The 13,873-nt window shown below is 47.9% G+C and overlaps 1 protein-coding gene across 6 annotated transcripts in view; it reads right to left on the reverse strand.

The window, feature by feature from the left end:
- The window catches only part of RASGRF2 (Ras protein specific guanine nucleotide releasing factor 2), a 120,364-nt gene extending 107,437 nt beyond the window's left edge, over positions 1 to 12,927 (reverse strand). For all 6 annotated transcript variants that reach the window (XM_041463301.1, XM_041463300.1, XM_041463299.1 and 3 more), the window contains exon 1: positions 12,546 to 12,927. In XM_041463301.1, coding sequence (XP_041319235.1) covers positions 12,546 to 12,830 — 285 coding nt within the window. In that variant the 5' untranslated portion in view covers positions 12,831 to 12,927. The remainder of the gene's footprint in view (positions 1 to 12,545) is intronic.
- Between the last annotated feature and the right edge of the window lie 946 nt (positions 12,928 to 13,873).

Here is a 13,873-nt window from a genome sequence, read left to right on the forward strand (position 1 = left end):
TTACCTTAGCAGCCCTGTGCTTGTCTCATATAGGTCATGGAAAGTGCTGGTACTCTAAGCACATTTAACACTCTCCAGTTTCCAAATATCAACTAGAAATGAACATATACTGACGTTTTCATGGCATGAGTAATCTACAATGGCAGCTGCAGGTTATACATTAAATACATGCAGAACTGGATGCTATTATTGATATAAGTATTACTTAATAATAATTAATTTGACAGGTTCATGATTCAGGGGGATTTAAGAGAGCAAAGGGAGCAGCCTGAATCTAGTAAGTGTTTTTAATCAAATGAGTCAATTACATTTAAATACTTTTCTTTGGAAGCTTTCAAAACTGCCTTTCAAATATGTTTTCCATTAATTATCCACACTTCCCTCAGCACTCCACCCCACTCATATCCTTCCTGACCTGGGTGACTTAAAAATAACCTTGAATCAAGAAAGAACATCAGGAAATATAAATGGAAATGGCAGCTGATCAACCCTTAATAAAAGGTACATGGCATTAAAGCAGATCAGGCACCTGGTCCCACTTGATATATTTAGAAAAGTCTACTGAAGTCACTTAGATTAAATAATCCACCGCTGTGAAATTGCATCAGGTAAAGGACAGACATTTAATTTATGTCTTTGATGTAAGAAACACCATTTATGTATTTTTATGGAAGTAAGTGGAGTGGGAATAAACAAATCTTCACAAAGCTGGGCTGTGCTAGGGGGTGTCCCAGCTTTACAAATGATCCACCTTCAGTAGCAGGAAGGGATTCCCCAAATATACCCCAGGGGGAGGAGACTGAATAAAAAGCCACCTGAGTGAACAGCAGGGAGAAGGAAAGGGTAAGGGAAAAATCAGAAAGGAAATGGGCAAAGAAGTGACACACGCTGGAGCCGAGGTGAGTCCTGGCAGTGTCTGGAATGTCTTGAAGCTGAACAATCACATCCCCCTCTGTGCTTCCACCTCTGCAATAACACAGCCCAAAAAATTTATTTTTACACTCCCCAGGGCAGCAAAACTTTGGTGTTTTTTTTAAAGATTGTTACTGTTCAGCACAAGGAGAATACAAAAGGCAGAAAACCACTGAATTACAGATATATTCCAAGTAACTCAAGACAAGGAAAAAAGGCTTCAGCTTGAGTTAGCAGCAGTTATATCACATTCTGTTCATTAGTGCATAAAAGTTTAAAGTTAAGTTTATTCTAGTTGCACAATTTTTTCCTGCTACAATTTAAACATGAGCCAAGCTAGAATGACTACTTCAAATTTAAATCAGATGGGAAGCGATTAAAAAAGAAAACAATCTCTTTTACTCCCCCAGGAAAAAAAAAAAAAAAAAGTGAAATAGAAAATACATGCCACATACATGGTGCACTAACATGTGCATTAGAGATAAAAAAGCACATCAAAGGCACAAGAAGACAGAAAGAGTTTTTATCTTTTTATTTTGCAATAAACTCGTAAGAATTCTGAATTTTTCATTATGGTTCTGAGCCAACAGTAAATTTCTTCCAGAAAGAAGAGGACACTGATCACTGTGCAGCAACTTGAAACAATGTCCTGGCATATATATTTCTTTTCACACGTGATTCCACTTCCTGACAACAAGCAGAGAGGAAAATTTAAGAAAGCAGAGTGGGAAGCCTTGCTGGTTTTCCTTACCCAAAAGAAAAAAAAAAATTCCTACAATTTGGGCCAACAGTCCCATCTCAGAACTGGATGTGCTGGGTGAAGGTTCAGTATCATCTTTCACTGCCCTCGGGGCTGCTCCTTCAGGAGTGTTAGTCCCCATCCCTGCTGGGGGCTGTCAGGCTGCTCAGGTGTGATTTCCCCTTTGTGCATCCCCCTGACCACCCCAAATCCCTCCCTGCCCCATGTCTGTGGGAATGCTTCCCAGGGGGATTTTCCTGATCACCTTCCCAGGGGCTGCAGTGACACTGGTGGTCCTGGCCAGCCCTGGGGTGTGAGGGATGATTTCTGGGAGATGTCTGCTCTCTCCCAGCCACTTTTCAAGGTTCACTCCAGCAAAAAGTCTGGGTGACACTGGACTGCACTAGGAAATCATTGAAGAGTATGTGTGGAATTCAAGTCAAACAGGTTTGTGCTCCTGAGTCAGTCAAGAATTCAGAAAATTCTGAATTTTTGTATTACAGCACAGTAATTTGTAGGGGGAAAAAAAAACCTGTCTGTTTTTACTGCATGTAACTGTCAAATGCTGACATTACTGCAAGGTGGGGAAGTATAAATATCAAAACTTATTAGCAAAGATGAAAAACACAATTCAGAAAGATGAGGTGCCTTGCAGTGCTCAGAATAAGAGGACTTGGGTGCTTTACACTTCTCCTAAAAACAGCAGCAGAAAGTCAGGGTGTCTCAGCCAGGAGAGGGAGAGATGCTCACTGCCAGAAACAAAGGGTGAGAGATGCTCTCTGCCCTGGAAGTGCAGAAGGGGCTGCAGAGCAGGACACAGCGAGCTGGAGGCCCACGGGGAAGGACACAAGTGATGAACTCGGGTTCTTGCTCTGCTCCTGCTCACAGCTGGAGTCACTTTCTGTCCTGCTGCTGGTGAGGGCAGCACAGGGACTGACCCAGAGCTCCCAGCACTGCTCCTGGAAGCACCACACCAACACCTGTGGGGCACAAACCAGGCCAAATATGCACCAAGAGCAGTTTGAAATTTACAAGAGGCAAAAGAAATGCTGGAGGGAAAGGGTCAGAGAGGGGGACAGCACAAAGAGGGAGCAAATCTGTGAACAAACTTTTGCTATTACCCTGGCAATGAATGTCAATTATAAAAAACTCATATATTCACCCTTCTAATGCAAGTGGTATTAAGGGGACCTGCTACAATTACAAATAACTTGCTCACAAAATAAATATTAGGAATAAAACCTCTCTCCAATTTCAGCCAAGTGCATCAAACCCCAAGTGAAAGCGTGGAACAACTGAGACCAGCAGCACCAGGGAGAGCCTCTTGCCTGGCAGGACGAACCTGCACGGCGCAGCCAACAGGTCCCAGAGGAAAACGAAGGCAGGGATGAGAGGAGGAGCAGCCCAGACACAGGGCAGGGGCCTGGCAGTGCCCAGGTGCTGCTGTGTGCACAGACTTGCAGGTGAGAGCTCAAGGGAGCCGCTCCTGCGCGGCCGCAGCTGAGCGCAGCCAGGCTGCAGGGACGAACAGACATCCCCGTGCAGATGGGATGGAATCCTGCATTCCAGGCTGGGTTGTGTCTGCAGAAGTCACAGCAGAGACAGGAAGCTGATTCACCGGGGTGAGAGGGGCTCAAGAGGCAAGTAACTCGGGACAAGCATCCTTCTGCTCTGGATCACACAGGGAGTGAACACGTGTCAGATACACATTCAAACGCCCTCAAAAAAAAATAAAAATTAAAGTAAAAAATCAAAGATGCGTCTGCAGAAAGTCAGTGATCTGTAGCAAAACCTGTTTGAAGCAGTGCTGGGAAGATACTTGAGGTTTTCCCCCCTTCCTTTCCATGGGAGGTAAATATATTTGTTTGTCTCACACAGACACAAATGGCACTGGTTTACTGGTTTATGTCACACAGAGACAAACCACCTGGCATCCCTCTCAGTTTGTCAGGTTGATGCCTCTTTGAGCTACCCAAAAACAGAGGCCAGACAAAATTAAGGGAATAAAATTACTGAAGGGCCTTCAGGTACATTTAGAGCAGACAGAGCCTCCCAAGTGCTACACCCAAAAATGGATGATGGTTTTCACACTTTTATAAGTTTGGTCCATTTGCATATTGGGGGTCAATGTTCCAATTCCAGCTTCAGCTAATGAAGGCATTTACCCCAGGTTTCTCCCCCAACTCACTGTTGTTTCCATTTCTGGCCCTGGGGCAGTGAGGTGTCCTTGATTGCCAGGCCTGGAGAGGAATTGTTGTGTCTGCCCAGAACGGGACAGCAGCAGTGACACTGAATGTGGAGTTTGGAGTTAGGCACCAAAGAACTGCAGGATCACAAATACATGAAAAATATAAAAGTTGATATCCTGAGGCATCAAGATGTCTCACCAAGGGCCAATTCCCTTCACTGCCCACAGCCACAGGGATGCAGCGCAGCACCCAGGGTCTGCAAAGGACTCCAGCATCATCCCAGGGGTGCAGACAGAGCTCTGGCAGGTCTGCAGCCCTGTGGCAGGGCAGCCCTGCTGAGAGTTCTCCCACGTGTGACAAATAGCTACTCACTGTTCATAAATCTAGAAAGGTTTATTAAACCTTATCAAAAATACAACAGAAGACTGAATGGAGAAAATATTACAGCACTGGGAACAGAGCAGAGCCCTTCCCTACCATGTGCTCACCCACATAATGGAGATTTTGCCTTTTAACCCTTTTGCCCCTCTCAAAGTTATGTCCATCAACTCCTTCTTCCCTGCCCAGTGGTGGTTTTAGAACCCAGGACATCCCTCTGGATGGCTCAAAGCCCTGGCAGGGGCTCAGAGACCCTGCCAGGAAGCCAAAGGCACCTGGGAATTGAATCTGAACCCATGGAGCAAATTACCAACTCCATATGAAGAATTACAAGTCACAGAAGTTTAAGGAGCATAACAGCAGCTGTCACAGGGTGGAAGGTGGAATTTTGAAGAGTTTCACTCTGGGGGTCTAGGGGACAGGATGGAGGGATCTGGGCATTGTCCTGTCCGAGAACCACAGCCAAAGATTTCTGATTTCTTCTCAGACAGCTGGGTTGGGGAAAAGAGACTTTTAACAGACCTTGGGGTCTCTCAACCAGAGGAGATCCCGAGATGGGGGAGTTTGTGGTCAGATGTCACCATAGTGACAGGCCAGAAAATCCTGCACCGTCTCTGTGGCATTCACATTCCCTCAATAAATTCTTTCACCCAGAATTTTTTTTTTTTTCCTGGGAAGTTGAGAAGCCTCAGAGAAAAAGGAAAGCAGTTCTTATTTCATTTGTTTCTCTGGTGTTGTGCTCACGTGTGAGATGTGTTTGCAGATTGTTTACCCACAGGTGATGGGCTCATTAAATTCTGGCTTAAATTCTGCTGTGAGTTGTTTGACTCTTTGGTCAGTCAGTGCCCAGCTGTGTCAAGACTCTGGAAAGAATCACAAGTTTTCATTATTATCTTTTTAGCATTCAATAAGTATCTTTTCTGTATTCTTTACTATAATGTAGCACAGTATTCTTTATATAATATAATATAGTATAATAAAGTAATAACTTAGCCTTCTGAGAACATGGAGTCAGATTCACCATTCCTCCCTGCCATGGGGATCCCTACAAATACAATACCCCTGCCCTGTGCCACCCCTCATGGCATCATTTCACCATTCCTCACTCCCCTGCAGCTATAACAGATTTATTTTCACAACAGCCAGCGAGGCAAGCAGGAATTGCTGCAGCAGTGGTCAGCACAAACCCCAGCAGGTGTGATGCAACTCAGTTTGGAGTTTGGTGAGATGCAGCCACTGATCTTTGGTGTTTAAGTGGCCCTTTTGTATTTTAGCCATACATTCACAGAGGTTGGTTCTGCCCCCCCAGCACGCCTCCCTCCTGAGCCAAGCTGGGTCTCCAAACGAGGATTAATCACCATTATTAATCACAACCACAATTCTTTCCTGAGTCCTTGACAAGAAAGGAGGCCCTGCTGCTTCTCTCAGCCCTCAGGTACTTGCTGGGCCAAGAAAGCACAACTGCAAGACCTCAGTGACACAAAATCGACATAAAAACCTGGAAAAAAATAAAATCGACATAAAAACCTGGAAAAAAACAAAATCAACATAAAAACCTGGAAAATCAGAGACACGGGGCTCAGTTCCACCCCAGCAGCCCTGCCCTGCCTGCTGCTCCTGGCCAAGCTCTCAGAGCAGTGCTCCAGGAATCAGATGTCATTGATTATCAACTGGCTATCAGCTCTGCATGGATCACCCCAGGGCCACCAGCAGCTCCCTTCCCCTGCACAACATCTGCACAACATCTGCACGACAGCTGGCACTGCACAGGCTGCAGCCTCCCCTCCTCCTGCACTTCTTCCCCACCGCCCTCCCAGCAGAGCTTTGCACTTGTCCTGCAGCATTTCAGCTCTCCCCAACAGATTTACTGGCAGGAAGCATTTTTAATTAAATTAAAATTAATTAAAATTAAATGCTTAAATTATTTAAGCATTTAATTAATTGTTCCGTGAGCGCCAAAGTGGGGAGAACGTGGCTAGTGCAAAAGAAGGTTGCAATTTCCTTGTCGTGCCTGACCCTCCACGAGTGCACAGGGTTAAAAATAAACTGACTCCATTCTGCAGGACACCAGAGACATCCTGTCAAAGGCGCTGAGCATGATCCCCACCATTCCAGAAAACAGGAAATCTCTGGCATTTGCTGAAACTGGAGAAATATTTTGTGTAAGGCAGAGGAAGCGAAGGGAAATCAGAAAGAAACAGAAACAGCCATCCTAAATTTGCAACTGGTGGGGACCCAGCAGAGTCCTGAGATAACGGAGTTATAAATTTGTTAAAAATTAAAAATATAGTTACGGGCTTTCACATTTATGTATCGCCTTTTGCAAGTTATTATTGATAATAAATATTCTGATATTGTATTAATATTAAATTTTCTGATATTTATATTATATTAATATAACATTATTCTGATATTATATTAATATTATTATATATAAGTACTATTTGTAATTCCTTTTAACTGCTTTTTGGTGTAGTATGATCTGTCAGTTTATTTATACACTGTATAGCTTATAGAAATAGTAGTGTGATAAATATATCTTAGGCCTTAGCACAATATTAAAATAGACACTATGTAACATTAAAATGACTATATTTGTGTAACTAACTCAAACAATAGTGTGAAATAGCAATGTTGTTCCTCACATTGTATTATCTGAATGATAAGATTACAGTGACAAAAACCAGGACACCAAGGGAAAAATTTACTACCAACCCTCCAGTTATCAAGTAGTGTCAAAACAACAGAATGGAGCCTCGAGAAGAAATGAAATATATTGAGTTAATGTACAGGATGTCATGCAGACAAGTCAAAGGTTAAAACCAAGCAGAAGAAATTCCTGGAACATCTAAACTCACAGAAATGTTTGAGTGTGCATAACTCTCATTAATAAGCATTTAACCACTCTAATGAAATCACACAGGAAAATTGTCCCAAGCTAATGGTGTGCTTTTTGGCAAGGCACGCCAGCACTGGATATTGTCCCTTTTACCCCTTACTACACTTTTATTTAAAATTTTCAAACAGTGAAGCTTGTTTTTGACGAGGGAGGTGGTGGTGTGGCTCAGGACCAGCCTGGGGAGTGCCAGAACAGAGGCAAACACCCTCCTTGGGATGGGGTGACAACTGCCCAGAGTGTCCCCAAGGCCAGGACTGCCCGGATCCAGCTCAGGGGGGGCTCCCAAAATCCTGCCAGGACTGCCCTGGATCCAGCTCAGGGGGGCTCTCAAAATCCTGCCAGGACTGCCGGGATCCAGCTCAGGGGGGCTCCCAAAATCCTGCCAGCACTGCCCTGAATCCAGCTCAGGGGGGGCTCCCAAAATCCTGCCAGGACTGCCCTGGATCCAGCTCAGGGGGGGGGGCTCCCAAAATCAAGGCCAGGACTGCCTGAATCCAGCTCAGGGGGGGCTCCCAAAATCCTGCCAGGACTGCCCTGGATCCAGCTCAGGGGGGGCTCCCAAAATCCTGCCAGGACTGCCGGGGATCCAGCTCAGGGGAGCTCCCAAAATCCTGCCAATACTGCCCAGATCCAGCTCAGGGGGGCTCTCAAAATCCTGCCAGGACTGCCGGGATCCAGCTCAGGGGGGCTCCCAAAATCCTGCCAGCACTGCCCTGAATCCAGCTCAGGGGGGGCTCCCAAAATCCTGCCAGGACTGCCCGGATCCAGCTCAGGGGGGCTCCCAAAATCCTGCCAGGACTGCCGGGGATCCAGCTCAGGGGGGGCTCCCAAAATCCTGCCAGGACTGCCCTGGATCCAGCTCAGGGGGGCTCCCAAAATCCTGCCAGCAGCAGCTGTGCTGCTCCACACTGGGGCAGCCACAAAGTCACTGGCAGAACGCCCAGAGCACCCCAAAAATGCAGCACCATTTTTATTTAGCTGAATGCCACCAGGTAAAGCAATTCAGCGGGGCTGCTGGGTTTGGAAGACTGCAGAGGGCACGCTGCAGCCGGTGGGAATCTCGGGATAATTCAGTAATTCAGGGACTTGGGTCACACCAGCTCAAGCCTGCAGAGTGATTAATCAGACCGTTTCTGCTTCTCAGACATTATATCACACTCAAAAATCTCAAAATTGTGTCACACTCGGAAAAGAGGGCAAAAAATGGACAAAGGTCACAGTTCCACAGCACCATGAGAAAAAGGGAGAGGATATAATTCTAGATTGTTTTCTAAAGTTACAGCATTTAGCTCTTAAAACACAACTTTTTTTTTTTTTTTAAAGGTGTAGTGGAGATGATCAGATCTACCACCAAAAAAAAAAAACCAACACGAAAAAAACCCCAAAAACAAACAAAAAAAAAAAAAAAAAAAAAAAACAAAAGCACAGCACGTCGTTTTTATTCCTTCTCAGGTGATGAGGAGAAAAACTCATCTATTATTTTTTAATTTCCCCTAAAAATTTCTAAAGCTTGGTGGTCTCTGGCCTACCTTCCACTGGAACACCACAGGGAATTCCCTGCCCACAGGCAAGCAGTAAGATTTATGGACAATACTAATCCTGAAGGTGCCAAAAAAACCCCAACACTCCCCAGCCAGCTACAGCATTAAAAGTGCACAGGATGCTGAGCAACTCAGCCCAAAAAGAAAAATATTGAGTAACTTTTAATTAATTTAATCTTCATTTAAAAATGCCCTTTAAGTGCTGTTGCTTGGTTAAACATATATTAAAGTAGCTGAAGGTACAGCAAAGCTGCTGGTGGCATGTGCCAAGCAAAAAGTGTAAAACAGAGAGGATCCACAAAATCACTGTGTCCTCTACAAAACCAGAGCTGCAGCAGGCAGGAAAATATTCAAATGATTGCATTCTGTTAATCTGTGGGGACACGGACCTAATACTGCATTTAATTTTGCTAAGTGGGAGGAAGATTATTGCAGGCAAGACACAAAGAATATCTCTGCTCCAGTCATGTCACATTGGCAACCTTAAATACTCCGAGACAGTTATTAATAACAGTATCAGAACATTTCCACGTATTCAATGCACAGTTATGAAAGAAACTAAACACACAGGCCTCCTCCCAGCGCGGACAATAATTATAATGTTAATATTTACATTCCTCTAATCACTTGTTTCCAGTAGTATTTTAAAAAGTATCTGTGAACTTGCTGGATAACAAGTGCCAGCCTCCTGTGAGGCTCTGCAAAAAGCATGATTTGGGGCATTTTGCTCTACTTTTGGAGGAGAATAAGCCCTCACTGGGACAGAGCCAGCCGTTCTCATTCCAGAGTTTTTGAAAGAAAAGCAGAAATGTGTTCTCATCCGGGCTCCCAGTGCCACAGTGAAGGACTTGTTGGGAGCTGCACTTGTTTACAGCCCTCAATTCCCCTGGGAAGAAGCAGCTAAACTGAAATCAGGACCTATCTGCATGTGGTATTTACATGTCCTAATTTGCTGGTTTGAAGCTCAGCCTCTTCCACTCTGTTATTCTTTCAATGAGTCTTTGTCTTCTTCTTTTTTTTTTTTTTTTTGCCTGAGGTGTGAAATCAGAGTGTACAGCAACACCTGTTTGGTGTTTACGAAAACTCCTCTAAAATCTGGGGGGGGATCAAAACATTTTTCTCTAAAAGCAAGAATTCCCTCTGCAGATCATTCCGTACATGCAGCATGCTCAATTTGATCACACATTTCCAGAATATCAGCAGTTGATTCACCCTTCATGCAGTCGTTACCAAGACAGGTTCTGCACTTTTAACAGATTTTTCCTTTGAAGCAAATATCCCTCTGAAGGAAAAAACATACCAGTGTGCCAGTGGAAAAGGCAAAATGAGCACATTCTGGCATGGCAATTGTTTCCCAAGCCCCTCATGCTGCAATATCAGAGCAAATTTCATGAAGGCATTTGGCATCTCCCTCTGGATGGTGGCTCCTGTCACACCCAGCAGGGTGGAACGTGTCACTGCCCAGCACCTGGGCTGGCTGGGACATGGACACCACACCTGGACACAGCTGGTGGCCAAAATTCAGTGTCCTGGGCAGGGCAGCACAGCCCAGCACCCAGCCTGCTCAGCTCTGGCAATTCACAGACTTCCAGCTGGCACATGGCCTGACAGGCAATGCCCAAGCAACTGGAAACCAGCACTGAAAGGATCTGCAAAAATCTTATCTGTCCTACAGCATTTTCCATAATCTTTATTATTATGTAACTTGGACAAAATGCATTGCTTTTTCAAGTATCCACTCAAGGTATGCTGGAGAAGGTCTCTCGTGGGATTAATTCCTCTTTCTCTCCCTCATTTGTGTAATTCTGCAGCACATATCACTCTAATGTCTAAGTTACTCAGGTAAATGAACCCCAAAATAAAGCAGGTAACTTTTGTCTTTTGTCCCTCCTTTGGAGAGATCTGATTCTTCAAAATCTGCCATAGAGCGTCTCTTCTTCTTCTTCTTTTTTTTCATTCCATTAATACATTTGTGTGGTGAAATCAAAGGAAATTAAATCTATGCAGTATTTTTTCACTGCCAGAAGTTAGCATGTGCAATATCGACTTTTCATTATCATCTGATTAAAGTTTGCCTGCCTCTGTTAATAAAGTAAAGGTTCGTGGCTTATTGCTTTACACCTTTAAGAATGTGAGCACATTTTCTAAATGAAAGACACTGCTTCATTTTCAAATATTTTCCTTTTTTTTTTTTTTTCCTTGCCATGGATCAGTTTTAGTCACTGAGGGAATTTCCTGTAGACCTTAGCAAAGATTTGTGTCTGTATGTGTGTACACAAACAAGGGCGCACGTCAATGATTACACACCTGTAAAAGCTACTAACACTCAAAAGCTTTGAATAAAGCTTGGGATCAAGCAGAAGGTGAACAGAAAAGGATATTTCCTGATGATCTCTCCTGAAAATTCAAACTAGCATCCCATGAAAAAAAAAAAAAAAAAACCAAAGCATTCTTCTGACTCTGTAATAGCAGTCTGCTATTCTTGAAAGCACCAACATAGTTGATGTCTGAAGCAATAAAAGCTCAGCTTCCTGCCCTGTAATTATTACTAGATGTAATTATGAACAACTCATTCATCACTATAAAAGCACAACTTAGGGCTCCCAGAGAAGAGGCACGGAAGGGATTTGTTTTCAGGCAGTTCCCTCAGCCGAGCTGTAATTTAACAACACCGCCGATAAACAAGTGTAGTAAGCCAATGTAAAGCAGGCAGGGCAACATCCATGTCTAACATCATCTGGGGGTCCTCCAGTGCTCCGTGTGCAGCGCTGTGAAAACACGCCTCAAAGCAACGAGCAGGAGCTGGAGGGCGAATATGACATTGCTAGAACCACCCCAGCTCCCCAAAGTTTGCTCGCTCAACCATGAGACAGCCGGAGGCTGCCGAAGCACACCAGGATCATTTACAGGTGGGGGGAAAGCACAAATGTGGGAGAGGCTCTGAGCTGCCCTGGCAAAGTTACCTCTGCAGGACAGCTCGGAGATGTGCGGGGTTTGAGGGCACGGCTGTGGTCGGCTTTGTCACTTTTGTCACAAGCGTGAGGAAACACCTGCAGCCGCCCAAACTTCCCCAAAGCCGGCCGGGCGCCTCCCGAGCAGGGGGACAGGCAGCAGGGCACGCCAGCACCGGCCTGGAACACACTTCAGACGAGATCAAGAACGGAGATGAGGCAGCAGGAGGGGGTGAGACACCCGATCTGCCTCCACGCCGAGCAGCCACGGCGCCCCTTGCTCGGGGTTATGTAATACACGCGAGTATTTATCCGCGGCTGCTCTGACACACGCATGTCGCTCAGATCAGCTTTGGGCAGGCTCAGCTGGGCCGCCAGGGCCAGGCACACGGCAGGAATTTGTCAGTTCAGGGGCAGGAATGCCAGCCGAGCCCTCCGCGCTCCTTCCCCCCGGCGCGGCTCCCGGTGCCACCGCGGGCACGGCGCCCGGCCACACCGGGGGATGTCGCAGCCTGCAATCAGGGCTCAGCCGGACCCCCGGCCACCTGCCCGGCTGTCCCCCGCGTCCCCACGGGCAGCCCGGAGCCCGCTTTCCCCCGGAGCATCGCCGGCACAGGCGGCAGCCCCGCGGGGAAGGCTCGGCGACTCCTCGGAGCGCTGCTCCGGCACTCCGGCCCCTCGCAGCCTGCGCTGAGTTTGCCGAGGAACGCGCACGAGTGTCGGCAGCCCAGCAGATGCTCCGTGCCACGCCGCTCTCCGGGCAGCTGTCACCGGGGGTGGCGACACAAGGGTCGGGGAGGAACCAAGAGTCGCCGGGAGCGCTCCAGCGGCAGCGGCAGCGCCTGGCGGGGCCGGGCCGGGGGCGGCACCGCCGGGGGTGCGAGGGGGCGGCCCGAGCTGTCCCTCCCCGCCTGCCCTCCACCCTCGGGGCGGTACCTGCTTGTCCAGCGCGGCATCCTTGGCGCTGCCCGCGGCGCATCCCTTGGGAGCGGGCACCCTCTCGCAGTTGCAGCCCTCCAGCATGTACATGCCGGCGGGGCGGGCGCTCTGCTCGCCCTCGAAGTAGAAGAGCACGTTCTGGTAGAGGGCGAACCACTTCTCGTGCCAGCGGTTGGTCTCCGCCGTCTTCTTGCTGAGGTAGCCGCGCTTGGTGCCCTCCTTGCGGGCCAGCAGCGCCAGGTACAGGGCGTGCCCCTCGTTGTACCGCACGCTCTTCTGCATGGTGCCCGGAGCCCGCGGCCGCGGCGCAGCCTCGCCGGGCGCTCACGGAGCAATTCATGGGCTCCGGCACGCACCGACGGGGCGGCCCCGGCCCCGCGCCCCGTCTTTCCATCCCCCTATTCCTACATCTTTCCATCCCCCCATCCCCACATCGTTCCATACCCCCATCCCTGCATTCCCCCATCCTTCCATCCCCCTGTCCCTCCATCCCTCCGGGATGCGGAGCGGGGGTCGGGCTGGGGTCCCCGCGGGCGGCGCAGCGCTGGCCGGGCCGGGCCGGCAGCCGCGGGGTGATTTGGGGCTGCCCCGTGTTTTCTCGATAGTTTCCGCCTTTTCCATTCTTGGAGCGAAAATCTTGGAAAGCGGCAGGGCCGGGCGAGCGCGGCCGCCGGAGCCGCTTAACTTCGCTCTCGGGCTGTGGCGAAAGAATTAAAGCAAAAGGCAGCAGAGAAACACAAGAGAGATACCAGAAACCTGTCACTTTTACCCCGAAACTCACGCCGATAAAGGCGCGGGGGAGCCCCCCAGGTGCCACCTTGGGGACCCCAGCCCCGCGTGTGCTTGGGGCGCAGAGGGAGCCCCGGCACGGGCTGCGGGGGCTCTGCCGAGCAAACGGGACCATTTACAGATCCCAACCTCGAGGGATGGAGCCGAAGGGAAAATCCCCGGGTGTGCTCCCACCCCGGGGTGCGGGGATGGCAGCAGGGGCTGGCTCCTGCACAGCATCACCTGCACACATTCATGGTAGCCACCAAATCAGGCTGTTTTACATAAAACATCCCAGTATGGAAATTTCTACCTGCACGCTGCACCTTCAATTCAGCCACTCAAGCTTCCTCTTGGGGTTCTTTCAGGAAGAGCCTTGGAACTGTTTCGTTTGAAAACGTATTTTGCATATGTAGCTTTCGCTCTCTCGCGCTTTGCTGCGTCTCATGAGTAATAAAGAAAAAGGATTAAAAATGTGGAAGTTACAATGTTCGGTACTGCTGTATAATGGGCAGAACGAGTTAGAAAATATTTCCTGCGTGATCTGTGCCAGCACC

This window comes from Pyrgilauda ruficollis, unplaced genomic scaffold (genome assembly GCF_017590135.1).
Source record: "Pyrgilauda ruficollis isolate IOZ18807 unplaced genomic scaffold, ASM1759013v1 scaffold164, whole genome shotgun sequence".
NCBI classification, from domain to species: Eukaryota; Metazoa; Chordata; class Aves; order Passeriformes; family Passeridae; genus Pyrgilauda; species Pyrgilauda ruficollis.